Raw genomic sequence first — 18,081 nt, forward strand, 5'->3', positions numbered from 1 at the left:
GCATTAAATTTTATCTGATTGAATGCCACTGTTTCTTCTCCTATATGGTTATAACTAGGCAAAATATGGTAAAATATAGTAAAATGTTTATCCTGTAAGAATTCTCCAAAATAAAATGACTTGGGTCCTGACTATGAAAAACAATAGGCCTTCGGCATATCTAAATTATTGATTTCTAATAAGTTTTATATTGCATTTAAAAATCGCTTTGTATGAAATGATTCATGACATTTATTACAGCAGATCTAAATGAAATTTTTTACATATATATACATGTATATATATAGGTTGAAATTTTTTTATATATTACTTTCTGCCTAATAGGTTAGATAGACTAGTGGTTTCCAAATTGCTTCACAGAGTAGACACAGGTGTGAAGTAGGATAAGAAAGGGTCAGCAAAGCAGGAAAAGGAAGTACAAGTAAGCCAAAAAAACCCAAAAGACAACCCAAAAGTTGTTCCTGCACCAGAACAATTCTGTTTTTCTCTATCTTTCATACTGCACGTATGTGAAAGAATCCCTTTGAAGAAGGGATTCTTGGCCTAAAAATTTTTTATTCATGCATATAGACAAATCACTAATTCTAGAAATTCACAAAAAACAGAATACTCTCAAAAAAATTCACCCTTAATTATGCTGTTTTCCTGGAGAACGTCTCCTAGTAAAGAAAGTTAGCAGCCAATGTTATATGAGCCTCCATCATTAATGCCTGTAATTGATGCAGTGTAATTTGAGGATGTACCTTTTTTAACTTTCTATTACACCTGGCATCAAAAACACTGAATATAAATAATACTCATGGGAAATAGTAACAGTACACACAGGAAGAAGTTGGAAAGTTCTACCTATAGAAGATAGCCACACAAAAATTAGAAAACAAAAAGAAAAGTCCCAGACACCAAGATAAAGCATATTGTGAGCTCCAGTCAGCAGGATCTGGGGAGCTAGAGAGCATTGCTGCACAAATCTGGTGGTGAGATTAATGGACACCACTATTATCTGTTTTGCTATAGTACAGAACTCTCAGCAAAGACACAGCATCCTGTGTACAGCACGCCAGGCCGAGGTGATAGGTTTTGTGATTGAATTATGATAAAAGAGTTTGCAGCCTCCACCACCTGCAGTCAGGTTTTTTTAAAAATCACATCCCCAAACCTACCCCTTCACTTCCTTAGACTCTTCCCTTAAAAGTGGTATCAGAGAACAAATAAAAAATTTTATTATATTTGCTAGATTTCTCATCTGTGAGGTTGATTTATGAAGTAGACAGAAACGCGGGGTTTTATCACTGCACAAGCTGAAGCATTTTAAATGCCAGCAGCTCTTGGTGCCACTGACATCCCCATCTCTCAGATGGCACGAGTGGGTGTTTATTCATTTTGTCTGTCATTCTCCATCTGCAAGAAACCATAGGGTTGGTTCTATTTCATTCTCCCTTATCTTCATTGCCTTGTAACATTTTTAGGAGAATGTGATAAAAAATATATATAAGAAATAAACCATTATTTTTTGTAAGCAACTTTGGTTTTATTAAGTGCCTTCCAGGATAATAATACTGACAGGACCAAGATCAAAAAAATAAATATTACTAAGGAAAGGGTGAGACCTAAAGAGTCTGATAATTCAGCAACTGTTCTCTTATAAAGATCACTGGATTTTTAAAGTAGCACAATTGTGTTTTAACATACAATATTCCTTCTCGAGCTAGGCTATGCACCAGGAAAAAAAGTTATGTAAACATGAAAGATGAATTTTCTCAGTCAACTTAATGAAGAGTATAAAAAATGTTTTCCCAACTTTTCACCAGTATTCTAATTTCCTCAGAAAGTTGTTTTCAAGTTTTCCACTTCTTTACCTTTTAATTTCCTACTTCAAAGTCACATCTTAGAGGTTATACTGGGAATAATATTCTAACTTTCCTTCACTAACAAATGCACTTTTCCAAAATCAAATCAACTGTCAGGATAGGAATGCCTGAATTATGTACAAGATAGTGGCTCAGATGGTGAAGAACCTGCCTGCAATGTAGGAAACCCAGGTTCAATCCCTGGATTGAGAAGATACCCTGGAGAAGGAAGATACCCTGAAGAAGGAAACTCATTCTTGCCTGGAGAATCCCATGGAGAGAGGAGTGTGGCAGGCTTAGTCCATGGGGTCACAAACAGTCGGACACAACTAAATGACTAATACATTGTATCCAACTTGTGATCATATGTAACTCCCTTAAAAAATAGCTGCCATAAAAAAAAAAGTCTTATAGACGAGATGATGTTTACTTTTTTTGAAGCCTTTTGTTCCCATCACAGATGATGCAGTGTTTTCTTTGCTTCCTGCAGTGGACTTGATTGGCAGTTCTGTGATTCAGCATGTCCTACTACGTCAGAGTCTCTGGGAGGCAGGAGAAAGCACCGTCTCTGTGCAGCAGCTTTTTCAGGCTCTGCAGGAGATGTTCCAGAAAGTCAGAGTGGAAAAACCAGGACAGGTGCACCCCAGGGCTTCAGAACTCACTTTGAGCCTTCTCACTACGATGTATGACAGGTGAGGATGAAGAGATCAAGCTGTGACCTAACAGGGGGTATGCAGTTGCCTCTGGTCATTGACCAACTGAGGATGTCTAATATTTGCTCAGGGTTTGAGGTCTAAGAAAGCTTCTTTGTTTGTTTTCCTCAAGTGTATTACTCATTCAGAAGGGGAACAAAGAAGTACATGCTTATCAACCTCACTAACATAAATGACTCATGCAAAGCAATAAGGAGGAAAATTCACATTTTCATACAAACTTCATTTCCACTCTGGAGAAGCATGCACACCTTTTTCTAGGGCAATTATGCATCTATAGATACTAAAAATTACACTTTTTCTTGTTCAGTTGCTAAGTCGTGTCTGACACTTTGCGACCCCATGAACTGCAGCGTGCCAGGCTTCCCTGTCCTTCATTATCTCCCGGAACTTGCTTGAACTGATGTCCATTGAGTCAGTGATGCCATCCAACCATCTCATCCTCTTTCACTCCCTTCTCCTCTTGCCTTCAATCTTTCCCAACGTGAGTCCCCGGTAATTTATTTCTTTGTTTATTTCTTTATAACCATTTATCAGTTTCTGTTTGTGGGATCAGGATGAATAACCTGAGCATAAATGGCTAACCTCTTGTCTTAGTCTGTTTGGGTTGCTATACAAAAATACCATAGACCAGGTGACTTAACAGACATCTGTTTCTCACAGTTCTGGAGGCTAGGAAGTCCAAGATCAAAGGCAGCTGCAGACACTTGGGTCTAGTGAGAAACCACTTCCAGGCACTCAGAGATCCATCTTCTGGCTGTGTCTTCACCTAGTGGAAGAGAGTGAAAGAGCTTTCTGGGGTCTCTTTTATAGTAACAGTAATCTAGTTCATGAGAGTTCCACCTTTGTGACCTAGTCATCTCCCAGATCCTACCTCTAAATAGTCTGTTACTGGGAGCTAGGATTTCAACATATGACTTGAAGAGGGAAGGTACACAAACATTTCCACCTTGGCAAAGGCTTGATTATGCGTGCTCTGAAGTCAGGGGTGTTGTGTGTGTGTGTGAGTGTATGTGTGTTTCACTGAACTCGAGTTTATCACTTTTTTTGCTCCACTTCAGCTGTGTTTATCTTATGTGGTCTTGACCCAGTTGGCTTCATCTTGTAGAATGGACTTTTAAAAACTCGCAGTGAATATAAAACATTTGGAAAGTGCAGAAAAGAGTAAGGAAGAAGCAATATCACCCCAAAGCCTGCATCCTAGAGACAGACAGTTTAACCATTTGTCAAATTCCTTACTAGTTTATTGTTTATTTTTTTGTCGTGCAAATAATATATAAGTATGTGCTCAAGTGATTTTTTTTAAATTTCAGCCTCCTTAAGTATTAAGCTTTTGGCTGTCCTTTCTATTTTCAATGCCTGCCTCTAACAACCCACCTGCCTTTGATACATTGTTCTGTAGCTTTCCTACCTGCATAGCTGGTGGGCACAGGGTGATAAGGCTCTGAGAAGAAGCAGATTTTTTTAACATTAAGATTTGCTCATTCTGCCTGCCCTTTGGTCCTTGTCTCTGTTTGTATTCTGGGCCTGTGAACCCTAAAGAAAATGAGACCACCTGGTCCAGGAAGAGAGGGTGCACCCCGGGGCCCCCAGTGCCTAGGGTAGTGCTTTGTATCGAGAAAGCACCCAAAAAATATTTGTTGAACACATGAATGAATAAATAATGAAGGATGGAATATTTCTATTCAACTCTTAGTCCTGTCAAATTCTAGATAAAGGAAAACAGACCTTGAAGAATGTGAACTTGTAACATGATGTCAGAAATGTTCATTCATAGTCACGGTTTTTATAAGAATAACCCTGCCTTTCCCATTCTTGCCTCTGTTGTTTTTTTTGTTGTCGTTGCCATGCAGCACAGGAACGGGTTTTCTCAAGCTTGCACCTGCAGCCGCTGCTCTGATCACCCTCTCAGGGGACAGTCCTCTTACAAAATACAGAGGTAACATAAGCAGGGGTTTCGAGTGTCCGAAGTGTGGTGACCGCCAGACCTCTCCAACACGTGACCTTCTTCACTCACTCCTGTATCCCCACTACCACCCGGCTCTGGTTCAGCATGTACCCAGCAAAACTCAGAATTTTCCAAAATGTTGATCTATGTGTTCTAACTATTCTAATTTGGTTATCCTTGATATTTGTATAGAGATTATTCAGACACGAGTAGTTCTTATTCTCTTAAAGCAGTCCCTACTCCCATCACCATTCACCAAACTCATGATCTTTGTCATCGATGTGCTCAATTATCGAAAATCAGGAATGGGAGTGGATCTTCACTACTTTTCAAGTTACTTGGTTTGGGAAGCTTTCAAAATAGCAAGCGGATAATCAAGAGTTATAACTTTCTCATCTTTTCCCCTTTAGACCCACAAATTAAGTGCCTAGGATTCAAAGCACATACTCTTCAAAGATATATGCAAGTATTCAATTAAAGGTTTCTCTTCCCCTTATATGTCTAGCTCTTTTTCAGCTCTATGCAGAAAATAACAGGGGAGGTCATGATTTGGGAGCACGCATGACTCGAAGGATTTTGAGAAACCTACTAACAGATCTACAACAGGTAAACCTCTAATGCTCAAGAGTTCTAAATGTGTTCCAGTTACATTTGTCATATTAATTATTAAAGAATCTTATTCTTTATAGTTTTGATTCTATCTTGATATAGTTCTCCAAGCAATCTCTCTCTTCTCTAGCCACTGGTAATATCTGAGTATAGCCTGACCTATTGTAATTATTTCCTAACTGGTTTGCCCAACTCAAGCCTCTCCTTTCTCCAACTCTTCCTCCACACAGCAGCCAGCGACTCTTCCAAATGTCAATGTAAATGCCTAAAATTCCTCACTGGCCATTTCTATCTATAGAATAAAAGCTAAACTACTTAGTATCACAAGCAAAGCTTTCTCCAATCTTCTATTTTCAAAAAGAGGTAAAATCATGATACTTTTACAAATTTAAAATGAATGCCAACAAATAAATATTTGTAACTCAAATATGGGTAACTCAAAGTAAATAAATATAAAAATTTATTCAATTTTTTATTAACTGTAAGAGGACTCCAGTAAGATGTCACAACAAGTTGAAAGAAATAACTAAAGAACAGACAAGCTGATAGATTAAGAATGTTGTATGAATTTGCAGGTGGACTCAAGAGTGGCTTGGGTAGGAGTGGGAGTTGTTGCTCAACCAGGAGAGAATTCATTTGCATGTCCATAAATAGGAATTACTTGCATTCCAATCAGTTGTCAACAAATTGACATTAATCTCTATAAAATTATAAGGTAGCCTTGTCAAAAGAGTGATGTACATCTCTATAGGTTCAGATAATCCCCGATGAAAAGATATCCAGTGGTTTCCTTTGTGTATTCTACAGTGTTTTAATTTTTCCTTATACTCCTTCCAGCTTTGTCTCTCCTGCATATCAAAATCCTTACTGTACCTGACATGTTCCACTCCTGGCTTGTGCAGGTGCATCTATCCACAACACCACTCCTTCTCCTTTACTTGACAAATACTGTTTGTCATTCAAGTTTACTCAAAATATTAGTCACCTCATCACTGAAAACTTCTTAAACTCCTTGGCTATAACTTTGTTATAGCATTTGTCAAATTTTATTAAAATCATGTCTTAGATATGTGCTTTTCACACTAGGCTGCTTCTCAAGGGCAACAATTATATCTGTGATCTTTATGTCTCCAATAGCTTGAAAAGTTCTTGATACTAAAGTCTTCATGTGTGCATGTGTATGTGCCAAGTCATGTCTGACTCTTTGCAATCCAGTGGACAGTAGCCCAACAGGCTCCTCTGTCCATGGGATTTTCCAGACAAGAATATTGGATTGGGTTGCCACGCCCTCATCGCGGGGATATTCCTGACCCAGGGATCGAACCTCCATCTCCTGCAGTTTCTGCATTGCCGGCAGATTCTTTACCAATGAGCCACCAGGGAAGCCTACTAAGGCCTTTCAGTTCAGTTCAGTTCAGTCACTCAGTCGTGTCCGACTCTTTGCGACCCCATGAATCACAGCACACCAGGCCTCCCTGTCCATCACCAACTCCCGGAGTTCACTCAAACTCATGTCCATCGAGTCGGTGATGCCATCCAGCCATCTCATTCTCTGTCGTCCCCTTCTCCTCCCACCCCCAATCCCTCCTAGCATCAGAGTCTTTTCCAGTGAGTCAACTTGTCGCATGAGGTGGCCAAAGTATTGCAGTTTCAGCTTCAGCATCAGTCCTTCCAATGAACACCCAGGGTTGATCTCCTTTAGAATGGACTGGTTGGAGCTCCTTGCAGTCCAAGGGACTCTCAAGAGTCTTCACCAACACCACAATTCAAAAGCATCAATTCTTCGGTGATCAGTTTTCTTCACAGTCCAACTCTCACATCCACATATGACCACTGGAAAAACCATAGCCTTGACTAGATGGACCTTTGTTGGCAAAGTAATGTCTCTGCTTTTTAATATGCTATCTAGGTTGGTCATAACTTTCCTTCCAAGGAGTAAGCGTCTTTTAATTTCATGGCTGCAATCACCATCTGCAGTGATTTTGGAGGCCAAAAAGATAAAAGTCTGACACTGTTTCCAGTGTTTCCCCATCTATTTGCCATGAAGTGATGGGACCAGATGCCATGATCTTAGTTTTCTGAATGTTGAGCTTCAAGCCAACTTTTTCACTCTCCTCTTTCATTTTCATCAAGAGGCTTTTTAGTTCTTCTTCACTTTCTGCCATAAGAATGTCCAAATATAACATTGTTTTCATCCAATTAATAAGGAATCTAACCTCCTTAATATAAATATGCTTCTTAATTGTAAAAAAATGATGTAACCAAGCAAGATCTTCTGCAAATGGATTATGTAGGCTCTGGATTGTTTTGTGTACAAGTGATTACTGTCTCTATATCTTTTACCCCTGCTTTAAGGATGTCTCCATTATTCTTCAAGCCCCTGTAAAATCCTCGAACTAGGTTTTCTTCACTGTAAAACTATAGAAATTTTCTGTCATTTTCCCCCTGGTTCTGGACTGTAGGGAAGAAAAAAAATCTTTTTCCCTTACCCATCCTAAGTTCTGTGTCTGGGGCCCTGTAAATTAGACTTGTGAAAGAATTAGCAAGAGAAAAACAAACCAAAGTTTATTCATGTGTATGGTGCATGGGAACACCCAGTGATGAGTAACTCAAAGAAGTAAGTACAACTCAGGCTTGTAAGCTATTTTACACGAAACAAAGGAAAAGGGACTCTGGGCTTCTAGGTGGGGGAGGCAAGTTTATGAGAAGGTGATCAGGAAATAGATGGTGAACAAAGGTTGTTTAGTAGGGTTTGTTATGCACATTTAAGTCTGTGATTTCTCCATTAACAAGGGTTGTTAAGAGTCCTCCTCTTCCTGGTAGGTAGAGGGAGACACTATTGGTAAAAACAAATTTCCTGTATAAATGTAAGTTACCTTTACAATAGGAAAATCTGTGTCCTAATTTTAGCACTTTTTCTGCCTCTATTGGCTCTCAATGACTTTTAGTTCAAAATAACACATATGCCAAGAAGGTATATTTGGGGGTGGCATATTCTGGTACCCTGGAGAACCAAGGATTCTGAACTGGGGATTATTACGGTAAGAGTGGGAGGTGGGTAAGGAGAAAGATTATCAGACAAGGAATATGATTTAGGAAAACCTACCCAAATTACCTTTGCAGGACCTTCCCTGGTGGTCCAGTGGTTAAGACTCCACACTTCCACTATAAGGGGGATGGGTTTGATCTCTGGTCGGGAATATCCTGCATGCTTGGCATGCACTGCAGGCCATGTGGTGCTGCCAAAAAGTAAATTTAAATAAATAAATATAATTCAGTTAGTTCAGTTCAGTCTCTCAGTCGTGTCCAACTCTCCATGACCCCATGAATCACAGCATGCCAGGCCTCCCTGTCCATCACCAACTCCCGGAGTTCACTCAAACTCATGTCCACAGAGTCGGTGATGCCATCCAGCCATCTCATTCTCTGTCGTCCCCTTTCCCCCCCAAAAAAAAAAATTTAAAAAGTTACCCTTGCTTTGATTTGTTCTTAATATTAAGAGTTTATGTTCTTATTGATTGCAACAATTAGTATTTAATTTATTCTGTAAATTTTAAACGTTTAAGATGGTTATATTTCTTAAGTGGAGCAATGATCTTTTTTTCATTTCTAAGGTTCAAACCTCAGATGTAGTTTTCAAAGAGCTCTTCTGGTGGTTGCCCCAGTACATGGATCCTGTCACCAGTTTTCTGCTGACTCTCAGGCATACCTTAAGAAGCTACTGCCCCAACAATCCCCGCATTTTGGGGGGAGACTGGGAAAATCTGCCCATCCATTTGTGCAATCAGTCTAGTTAGACTGAAGTGGTGAAGTGGATGTGATGAAAGAAGATGGACGGAGGGGCATCTTCCTTCTGAAATCCTATGCTGCTTCCTCACTGGTACAGCTGGCCCCAGGCTGGCTCCCCATCCAAGGGGCCCTAAAAATCTGCCCTTGTTTCAGGCTTAACCAAGGTCAGTGAGCTGTTGAAATGGCAGCTCCTGCAGCGCTGTCTCCCCCTCATGCATCAGTAGGCTCCTGAGAAAGCTGTTAGGAAGGTGGAGATTTGCATAGCAAATTACTGTCCCATTGACTGCCATTAAGAACACCGAGATGAGTTCCCATAGAAAACTCCAGGCCCCTCTGTGTGATCCCACCCCCTCCTCTGGGAATCCTAATTATCATTTCAAGTGGTGTTCTGCCTATGCTGCAGGCCCTCTAGCCACATTTAATTCCTTACATTATCTGCAAGAAATTAGTCAAATGGGCACAAAATCTTTGTGCACACACTTAAGAGCCAAAAATGCAGGTTAAAACCCACAACAGAAGTGACTTTTCTTTTGACTGATATCAGAATCCCAGAACTGGCTAGTGGATCCTATCTGATTCAATTTCCTTACTGTACAAATAAGGCTAACCCCCTTTCCCAGGGCTCAAGATACCATCCAAATAAGTGGTTCAGTTAGTTCATCAGCATTCACAGGCCAAAGTAGGGGTAATGAGTTATTTTTTCAGACAAAAGCCAAATAACACATCATGTTTAGTTCAGCTGGTGATGGGGTTATTATTAATTTAAAGTACAAGCCATCTTGTCACAATTACACAAATGTTTGTTGACTTCTGCCTGGCTAATTGTCAGCAAAGTGGTTCTAAGTGCCACTTTCCTGATTAGAAGAATGTTTATTCGAGTTGATGGACTCAGCAGGGGGGGTCTTTGAAATTACTTCTGAGCTTGGGAGCAATGCCTGCTGACAATCTGTGCTGTAGAAGACATCAGACATGAAATTAGGACACGTGACCAAATGGGCATAAATGGAGGTGACAGGTACATGTATCTGTGCATATAGTTAATGTCAGGGCCAAGTCCCTGGCCATCTCAGCAGTCACAAGGTGTTCCTAGTCCCTCAGTTAAACTCCTTAATGTGACTGAGTGAAAGATGGAAACCACTGAGTGAGGTAGTGTTAAATCAAGCCATTGGAATACATATCAGGTCCAGCGTGACAAAGCTTTGGGAGAATCCCTCAACAGAGTAATGAGTCTTGGAGGGAGATCTCATTTGTATAGTAATTTGCATCTATTTTGTTTGTTTGTTTGTTTTACCTTGAGCAAAATATCAGATCTCAATTATTTCTTGTTGTAAACAAGAATAATAACTGCCCTGCCTCGAAAATTGGCATTTATTAAAATGAGATGATGTGTGTTTGAAAAGGTTTTCCTTAAAACTGCTCTGAACTTTAATATGGTATCATTGTTATGTGTAATTCGTAGGTGAACAAGGGCAAGTTCAGTTCAGTTCAGTTACACAGTCATGTCCGATTCTTTGCGACCCCATGGACCACAGCACGCCAGGCCTCCCTGTCCATCACCAACTTCCAGAGTTTACTCAAACTCATGTCCATTGAGTCGGTGATGCCATCCGACCATCTCATCCTCTGTTGTCCCCTTCTCCTCCTGCCTTCAATCTTTCCCAGCATCACGGTCTTTTCCAGTGAATCAGTCCTTCACATCAGGTAGCCGAAGGATTGGAGTTTCAGCTTCAGCATCAGTCCTTTTAATGAATATTCAGGATTGATTTCCTTTAGGATGGACTGGGTGGATCTCCTTGCAGTCCAAGGGCAAAGAAAGGTTAAATAATTTAACTGGGATCACAAGAGAAACGTGGAAGCCCTCCCTGTATTGCCCTCATCGCCAGAACTTCTTACTCTCCTCGTCCCAGCCACACTTCTCCCCACGTGTTCTTTCTTTGTCTCTATTAATACACTGCACAAAATCCACACATGTCTTGTTTGCCTAATTGAAACAGCCTATCCAGCCTCAGACACCAGATACTGTGTGACTCTTTGGCCATAAGTACCACTGCTCAGGTGTGACTAGTGGCCACCTACTTCCCCATTTCTTAATCACTGACACAGGGTTTCTTGCCTCTTGTAGATTCCAACTGTTGTTGGGGAAAAGCGTGCTCTGTGCTCTGTGGAGAGTGCTACACGCAGCTGTTTCCAAGGGGTGAGTACCACGCACATGTCCTTGGGAACTGGGGACAGACACAGCTGCTGACCTATTTCAATCACAGACCTACACACATCCCAGACAACCTAATTCAGGAGGTCATCTTATCCCACCTTTACATGAGATAAACTTCAGCAGAGTCAACAGAAGCAGAGCCAGAAGAGAAGATGAAAATACATTTTCATCTCTACCAGAGACTGCAGTCATGCTTGGAAACATATTTGACTGTGCCACTGTTTTTCAGGTGTTGAGCCCAGTAATCAAAGAAGAGAAATTCCTGTCTTGGTTGCAGTCTGAGCCTCCCATCCTCTTATGGATCCCAACCTGCTACCGACTGTCAGCCACTGAAATGGCCACTCACCCTGTTCGGTGTAGAATCTGCAGGAACTTTCCCATCACAGGACTAAGGTACAGTCACTCATCACTGTTACACAGACCATCACTCTCCAAATGGATCTAGAGTTGGAGCTTCTTTTCTCCAGATTCTTTTGGTTGTCCTACTCACACTTTCAGAACTCAGCTGATTTGGGGGGACGGGGGGATAATAATTTCCTGTATGAGTGATCCTGCTTATATTTTATTTTACCTTCTATAATTAATGTAATATTAAGTTCTAGTGACATATACTCAGACCAGTAGATATTTTTATTCCTTAAGGGGAAATTTTTTGTCTTTTGTTACCAAAACTCTTTTAAATATTTTTTAGTTAACCATAACAATAACAACAGTTTACATTTTTTGTTCTTTAAAAATATTTTTGAAGTATAATTGATTTACAGTATTGTGTTAATTTCTGCTGTACAGCAAAGTGGTTCAGTTATACATACATGCATTCTTTTACATATTCTTTTCCATTATGGTTTATCGTAGGATATTGACTATGATTCCCTGTGCTATAGGACCTTGTTAACGTTTGTTAAATGTTGAACAAATATTAGGTTGTGTGGTTCACATGGATCATTTGTGTAAAATGTTATAACTCCATATAAAAAATGGTGTTATTATGCCTAATGGTGGTATTATTACTATTTAGCAGGGAAGCTAAATAACCTAAGCTTAAGCTCACATGGTTAGCAAATGGTTGAGTCTGTGGACCGAATCCCGAGTCCCTGCTCTGCAACTATGATGTTCTGCTGCCTCCTTGTGCAGACAACTGAGAACAATCCTTGAAACCGAAAAAATGATGAGGCTTTATGAGAGCTGCTCATGCCAGAGCTTCTCTTTTCCTGGGGGAAAAGGCAGATTTGAAAGCTAGGTTTGGACGTAGGAAATTCAGATCTTTGCATGGCTTTTAGATGACAGTCAAAATCCCATCTTAGGAAAAAGGTGTTGTAGGTTTCCTCTAAATAAAACAATAAAGAAGTAACATTTGAGTTATTATTAAAGATGGGGAGGAGAGAAGGAAGCCAGCAAGTGGGGGCCAGGCAAGTGGGTGGCCATCACCATGGTGGGTGAACACAGGTGTCACAGTGGCTAGTGATGTGGTGAAACTGACGAGCTAGGACAACCTGGGAACTCAAAACTGGTTTAAAAAGGGGGTATGCGCAGAAGGGGCAGGAGAAGTGACATAAAATAGGTCTGATATAAAATAAGTCTGTTGAGCTCACTAAAAACTGGAAATCAGGTTTTCATTTTGCTGAGAAAGTGAATTGATTTTGCAGAGAATTCTGAGGACACAATGAAATTTCACTCACAGAAACTCTTCACAAATAACACAAGTTGAAACAATAAAACATACCAATGGCCCCAACTATTGGTAACCAAGCAAGCTAAACCAAAGAAATATCTACACTACAATGAAAAGTAAGCTCTTTTTTTAATTGGGCAGTGGGAAAACTTTAATATGATTTTCCATATTACAAGTATATCATGATCATTTACTCAATAAACAAGCATTACATAAGTAGACTGTGTCCTGTATTGGGCCAGAGACGAAATTCGTTTTTGCAATTACATAAAATACAAATATAACATTGATGTATTTTTTCAAAATCATTATGTATAACATAAAACATGTATTATTATTTTCATTTTATCAAAGAGTCTTAGAATGTGAATGACTTGCTCAGATCACTCAAAAAAAAAAAAAAAGATAGCAAAAGTCTAGGGCCAAATATGCCATATTATAAGTTTTAGGTTGTGTCCCTACCTACTAAGAGTAAGATTAAGCTTCTTCTTAGAAACGCCTCTGTGTGACCCATCTTTCCTCCTAGAAATCTAAGGCAATGTATAGTTCTCATATATGCAGATAGCTGAGTCATCTGGGCATGACCTTGAGCTTCTCTAGACCACAGTTTCTTTGTAAGCAAGAGAAGGATGGTGAATCAAAGCATGACTTAGGCTTCTCTTAGCTGTAACCATCTGAGCTTATTAGAAAGTGCTTGAATACATTACAGGTCTAACCTTAAACGTGTGCTTTTGACTCTCAGAAAACCCCAGCTATAGCATCAAGGCTTTTAGTTTCAGTGAGAGTCATAGAGTCATCGTAGAGCAGAAGTGTTCACAGATGTGGAGGTAGCAAGAAGAGGGCAAGACCTGGCCTCCTAAAGTCAGAGAGAAAGACCAGAGATTGTTCCTAAGCTGAGGGTCCAATTTTAGCAGGATGTGTCACACTTATACTCCTGAAGAGCCACGTAATTTTGAAATGAGATTAGGGGGAATAACGTGGTTCTTTGTGAGTAAAAGCATCAACAACAGACCAGCTCATTATCCTCACTGCACCCTTTCTCATGCCTCTGTCGGTTTTTCAGAGCATGGAGGAACTAAGCCAAGGTTAGGGTCACCATATTGTCCTAAGGAATCAACTGCAACCATACAGTAAAGCCAAATAAAGCAGCCAGTACAGATGGCTCGTCAAATCATCTTGATAAAAAATACTTCGTTATACACTTCACGTCTCCCTGAGTATGCATGTTGAATAATTTTCAAAGTTTTGTAAAACTTTACAAAGGCCTCGGCTTCCCTGGTGGCTCAGACGGTAAAGCATCTGCCCACAATGTGGGAGACCCGGGTTCAGTTCCTGGGTTGGGAAGATCTCCTGAAGAAGGAAATGGCAACCCACTCCAGTACTCTAACCTGGAAAATTCCATGGACTGAGGAGCCTGGTAGGCTACAGTCCATGGGGTCGCAAAGAGTTGGACACGACTGAGTGACTTCACACTCTTACAAGGCCTAGTGGTCAGGATTTACTAGCCCCATTTTCCTCCTTGAAGAAATGAAGTCATTCATTTAGCTCAATCAATAAATGTTCATTGAAAACCTACCATGTACCAGGTATCTTCAAAACCATGAACTTAAGTTTCTGTTTCAAGGTCATCTAGTAACAGTGGCATGTGACTCTAACTCGAGTCTCCTGCCTTGGTATTCTATTTTATATATACATTTGGTGGTGGTTTGGTGGTGCAGTTGCTAAGTTGTATCTGACTCTATGTGACCCCATGGACTGTAGCCCACCAGGCTCCTCTGTCCATGGGATTCTCCAGGCAAAAATGCTGGAATGGGTTGCCATTTCCTTATTCAGGGGATCTTCCCAACCCAGAAATTGAACCCGGGTATCCTGCACCTGCAGGCAGATTCTGTACCAACTGAGCTATAAGGGAAACCCTTATATATACGTGTATTTATTTATTGTTTACTTACTTGGTTTAACCAGGTCTTAGTTTCAGCATGCAGGATCTTTTAGTTGCAGCATGTGATCTCATAGTTGCAGTACTTGGGATCTAGTTCCCCAACCAGGGATCGAACCCAGGCCTCCTCCATTGGGAGTGTAGGGTCTTAGCCAGAGGACCACCAGGGAAGTCTCCCCTTGGTGGTCTATTACATGGGTTAGAATAGCTGGCTCTCCATCCCTGGGCTCAAAGCCTAATTAAACCATTACCAAGTCATTGTGTAACTTTGTATTTTTGCTTAAGATCTCTTTGAGTTTTAAGAACTGATTTAAAGAAATCGGTTTTTTCAAATGAGGGTAACAATAAGAATGCCCTCCCTTAAAGAACTTTCATGGGGATTAACTATGTCAATGCATGTCTCCTGCCTGCTGCATAGTGAGGGCTCAAAAATGTTTTCTATGCTACTTTGATCGCCCTTCAACACTCTATTAATACCCCACTGTGAGTCTAGGTGTCAGGGCCAGCAGTGAGCAAGGGCCATGGGAGTTGGTCTCCTGGCACCTGAATTCTCCTGCTTTGCCTTCCAATGACTGTGGTCAAAAGCCCTTCTGCCATCTGTCCTCAGGAACATTCCAACCTTTTATTCCTCTGTCCTCCAGAGTTATCTGTAGGTCTGATAGATCTGACAAGCTCTAAACCCTTCTTCACCCCAGTCTGCATTACCTCATACCTCCTCTTCTTTCTATCTGGGATTTCCTTCACCCTAATCTCCCACCCAGCATTCTACGCCCAGCATGAGCCTCACTTCTTCCATAAAAACTAATCGGATCATCCCACCCCCAAGTGTCTTCGTCTCTCCTACTGCATTTACTTTCCATGCCTCTCACTCTGCACTTCATCACACGGTACTTAACTTTGCTAGTTAGCATTCCTCAAGTTTCCCTCTCATGTCTTTGCAGCAAGATACGAAACTTGAAGAGTGTAGGAATCTTGTCATAGTTTTACTTTTGTGAATTTGAAAACAGGAATTGAAAACTTAAATGCTTTCTGGGGCAAGACAAGTATATAAATGAGGGGAAGAGGCTGGGGAGGAACTGTCCTAAAGGAATAGCTGCCACTTTGCGATCGCCCATTGGTGCCACTGATGGGGAAGATAGGACTTTATGCCACAGAAACTGTAGTTGAATATCAGTTAAAGTATCAGGGAAAAAGGTATAGATAGAGAAGGGAATCCTTCTGCACTGTAGGTGGGAATGTAAATTGATACAACCATTATAGAGAACAGTATGGAGGTTTCATAAAAAACTAAAAATAGAGCTACCATATGACCCTGCAATCCCAGTCCTGAGCATATATCTGGAGAAAAACATGGTCCAAAAGGATACACGCACCCAGTGTTCTTTGCAACACTGTTTACAATAGCCAAAACATGGAAGCAACCTGAACATGCATTCACAGATGAATGGATAAAGATGTTTTGTGTGCATACACACACATATAGAATATTGTTTATATAATGGAATATTATATATACAATGGAATGTTATTATATATATATTCCATAAATAATGGAATATTACTCAGCCATTAAAAAGAATGAAATTATGCCATTTGCGACAACATGGATGTACCTAGAGATTGTCATACTGAGTGAAGTAAGTCAGATAGAGGAGAAATATTGTATGACTTCCCTTACATGCAGAATCTAAAAAGAAGTGATACAAATGAGAATTCCATGAACAGAGGAGCCTGGCAGGCTACAGTTCTTGGGGTCACAAAGAGTTGTACACAACTGAGCAACTTTCACTTTGGGGAGATACATGTACACACTGCTATGTATAAAATGGATAACAAACAAGGCCCTACTGTATAGCACAGGGAACTCTGCCCAATGTTCTGTGGCAGTCTGATGGGAGGGGAGTTTGGGAGAGAATGGATACATGTATGTGTATGTCTGACTCCTTATGCTGTCCACCTGAAACAATCACAACATTGTTAATCATCTAAACCCTAATACAAAATAAAAAGCTCTTTTGGAAAAAGTATAGATCCCTGATATTTTACAAATGGTGTGATCCTATTCATCCTTGAAAGTTACTAATTCTTGACTGTGTGGTCTCACCAGCAAAGTCCCCCAAAAGCACATTTTCCCTGAGTGCCTAGAGACACCCTTCCTTAGTGGAATGTCTCAAGCGATTTAAGGTTGTAACTGTTCGTAATAGAGAGTCTGCAGTGCTGATGTGTTAACAAACTTGGCTGTGTTTGTCACTCAGTCTTGGCTGTTGGAGAAGGAAATGGCAATCCACTCCAGTACCCTTGCCTGGAAAATCCCATGAACGGAGGAGCTTGGCAGGCTACAGTCCACGGGGTCGCAAAGAATTGGGCACGACTGAGAGGCTTCACTTGGACTTGAACCTTGGCTGATGAGGAACTCCCACTCTTCACTGTATTCCTTCCTGTGTACAAATTTCTAAAAAATGATACATTTATTTTAGTTTCTTTTATCTATGATTTTATCTCCCCCAATACTACATAGGAATGCAGGTCCAATATCATCACATCTGACAAATTCTCAAGAGAATTTAGAATTCTAACTTTTTGGAAATCTCCCAGGTTTCTCTAAGTTGGCAATCGCATTGAAATTACTCAAACACTTTGTGCAGCTACCCAAAATGTGGCCGCAAACTTCAGAGTGTATCCTAAGGGTTGTTGCACACAGTCCCATGCATATAAAAGACACTTGGTATTTTTCGGTGGGGGAGAAGATAAATCAGGCCTCTTTACTGTAGTTTGTTGACAAAATTATACTCATTTAATGTCATTATAAAAATGATAAAATAAAAAGAAGCTCTAACTGTACACTCACTCAATAGCTCAGATATCCCTTATTTATCTTAGGATGCTCCTTCTTCTGAATAATATTTTCTTTGCTCACCTATTAATAGTGATGTAAGTCACACTTTTCCACTTTAATTGGCAGATACCGGTGTCTGAAGTGTCTCAACTTTGACATCTGCCAAGTGTGTTTCTTATCTAGTCTTCAGGGCGAGTCCCACCAGAAGTCTCATCCCGTGGTTGAGAACTGCATCCAGGTAACATCTAACGCAATGTACCAAACTATTCACAAGTCTTATCAGTGAGAGCTACAGCAATGAAAAAAACGTTCCCATCAGGAAGACCACAGATTCTACTCCTTTCAGACATTACAATATTTAAGATTAAAGAAGTGGCAAGTTCAACCTTAAATATCTCCCAATATACAGATACTTTACACTGTAGATTTTAATAAAACCTTTTGGAGACAATAGGCCAGAGTCTAATGAGAAGCCACTGATCGGGTACTATGTGTAAGAACATATCTTAGGAGTGA

At 40.3% G+C, this 18,081-nt stretch overlaps 1 protein-coding gene across 1 annotated transcript in view; it reads left to right on the top strand.

The window, feature by feature from the left end:
- Positions 1–18,081, top strand: part of DYTN (dystrotelin) — a 63,093-nt gene that overhangs the window by 2,702 nt on the left and 42,310 nt on the right. The window contains 6 exon segments of the mRNA XM_055398784.2: positions 2,338–2,539; positions 4,414–4,499; positions 5,014–5,114; positions 11,029–11,100; positions 11,348–11,511; positions 17,692–17,803. Of these exon segments, the coding sequence (XP_055254759.2) occupies positions 2,338–2,539; positions 4,414–4,499; positions 5,014–5,114; positions 11,029–11,100; positions 11,348–11,511; positions 17,692–17,803 (737 nt within the window).

The sequence above is a fragment of the Moschus berezovskii genome, chromosome 2 (assembly GCF_049115385.1).
Source record: "Moschus berezovskii isolate FMDL1 chromosome 2, NW_MosBer_1.0, whole genome shotgun sequence".
NCBI classification, from domain to species: domain Eukaryota; kingdom Metazoa; phylum Chordata; class Mammalia; order Artiodactyla; family Moschidae; genus Moschus; species Moschus berezovskii.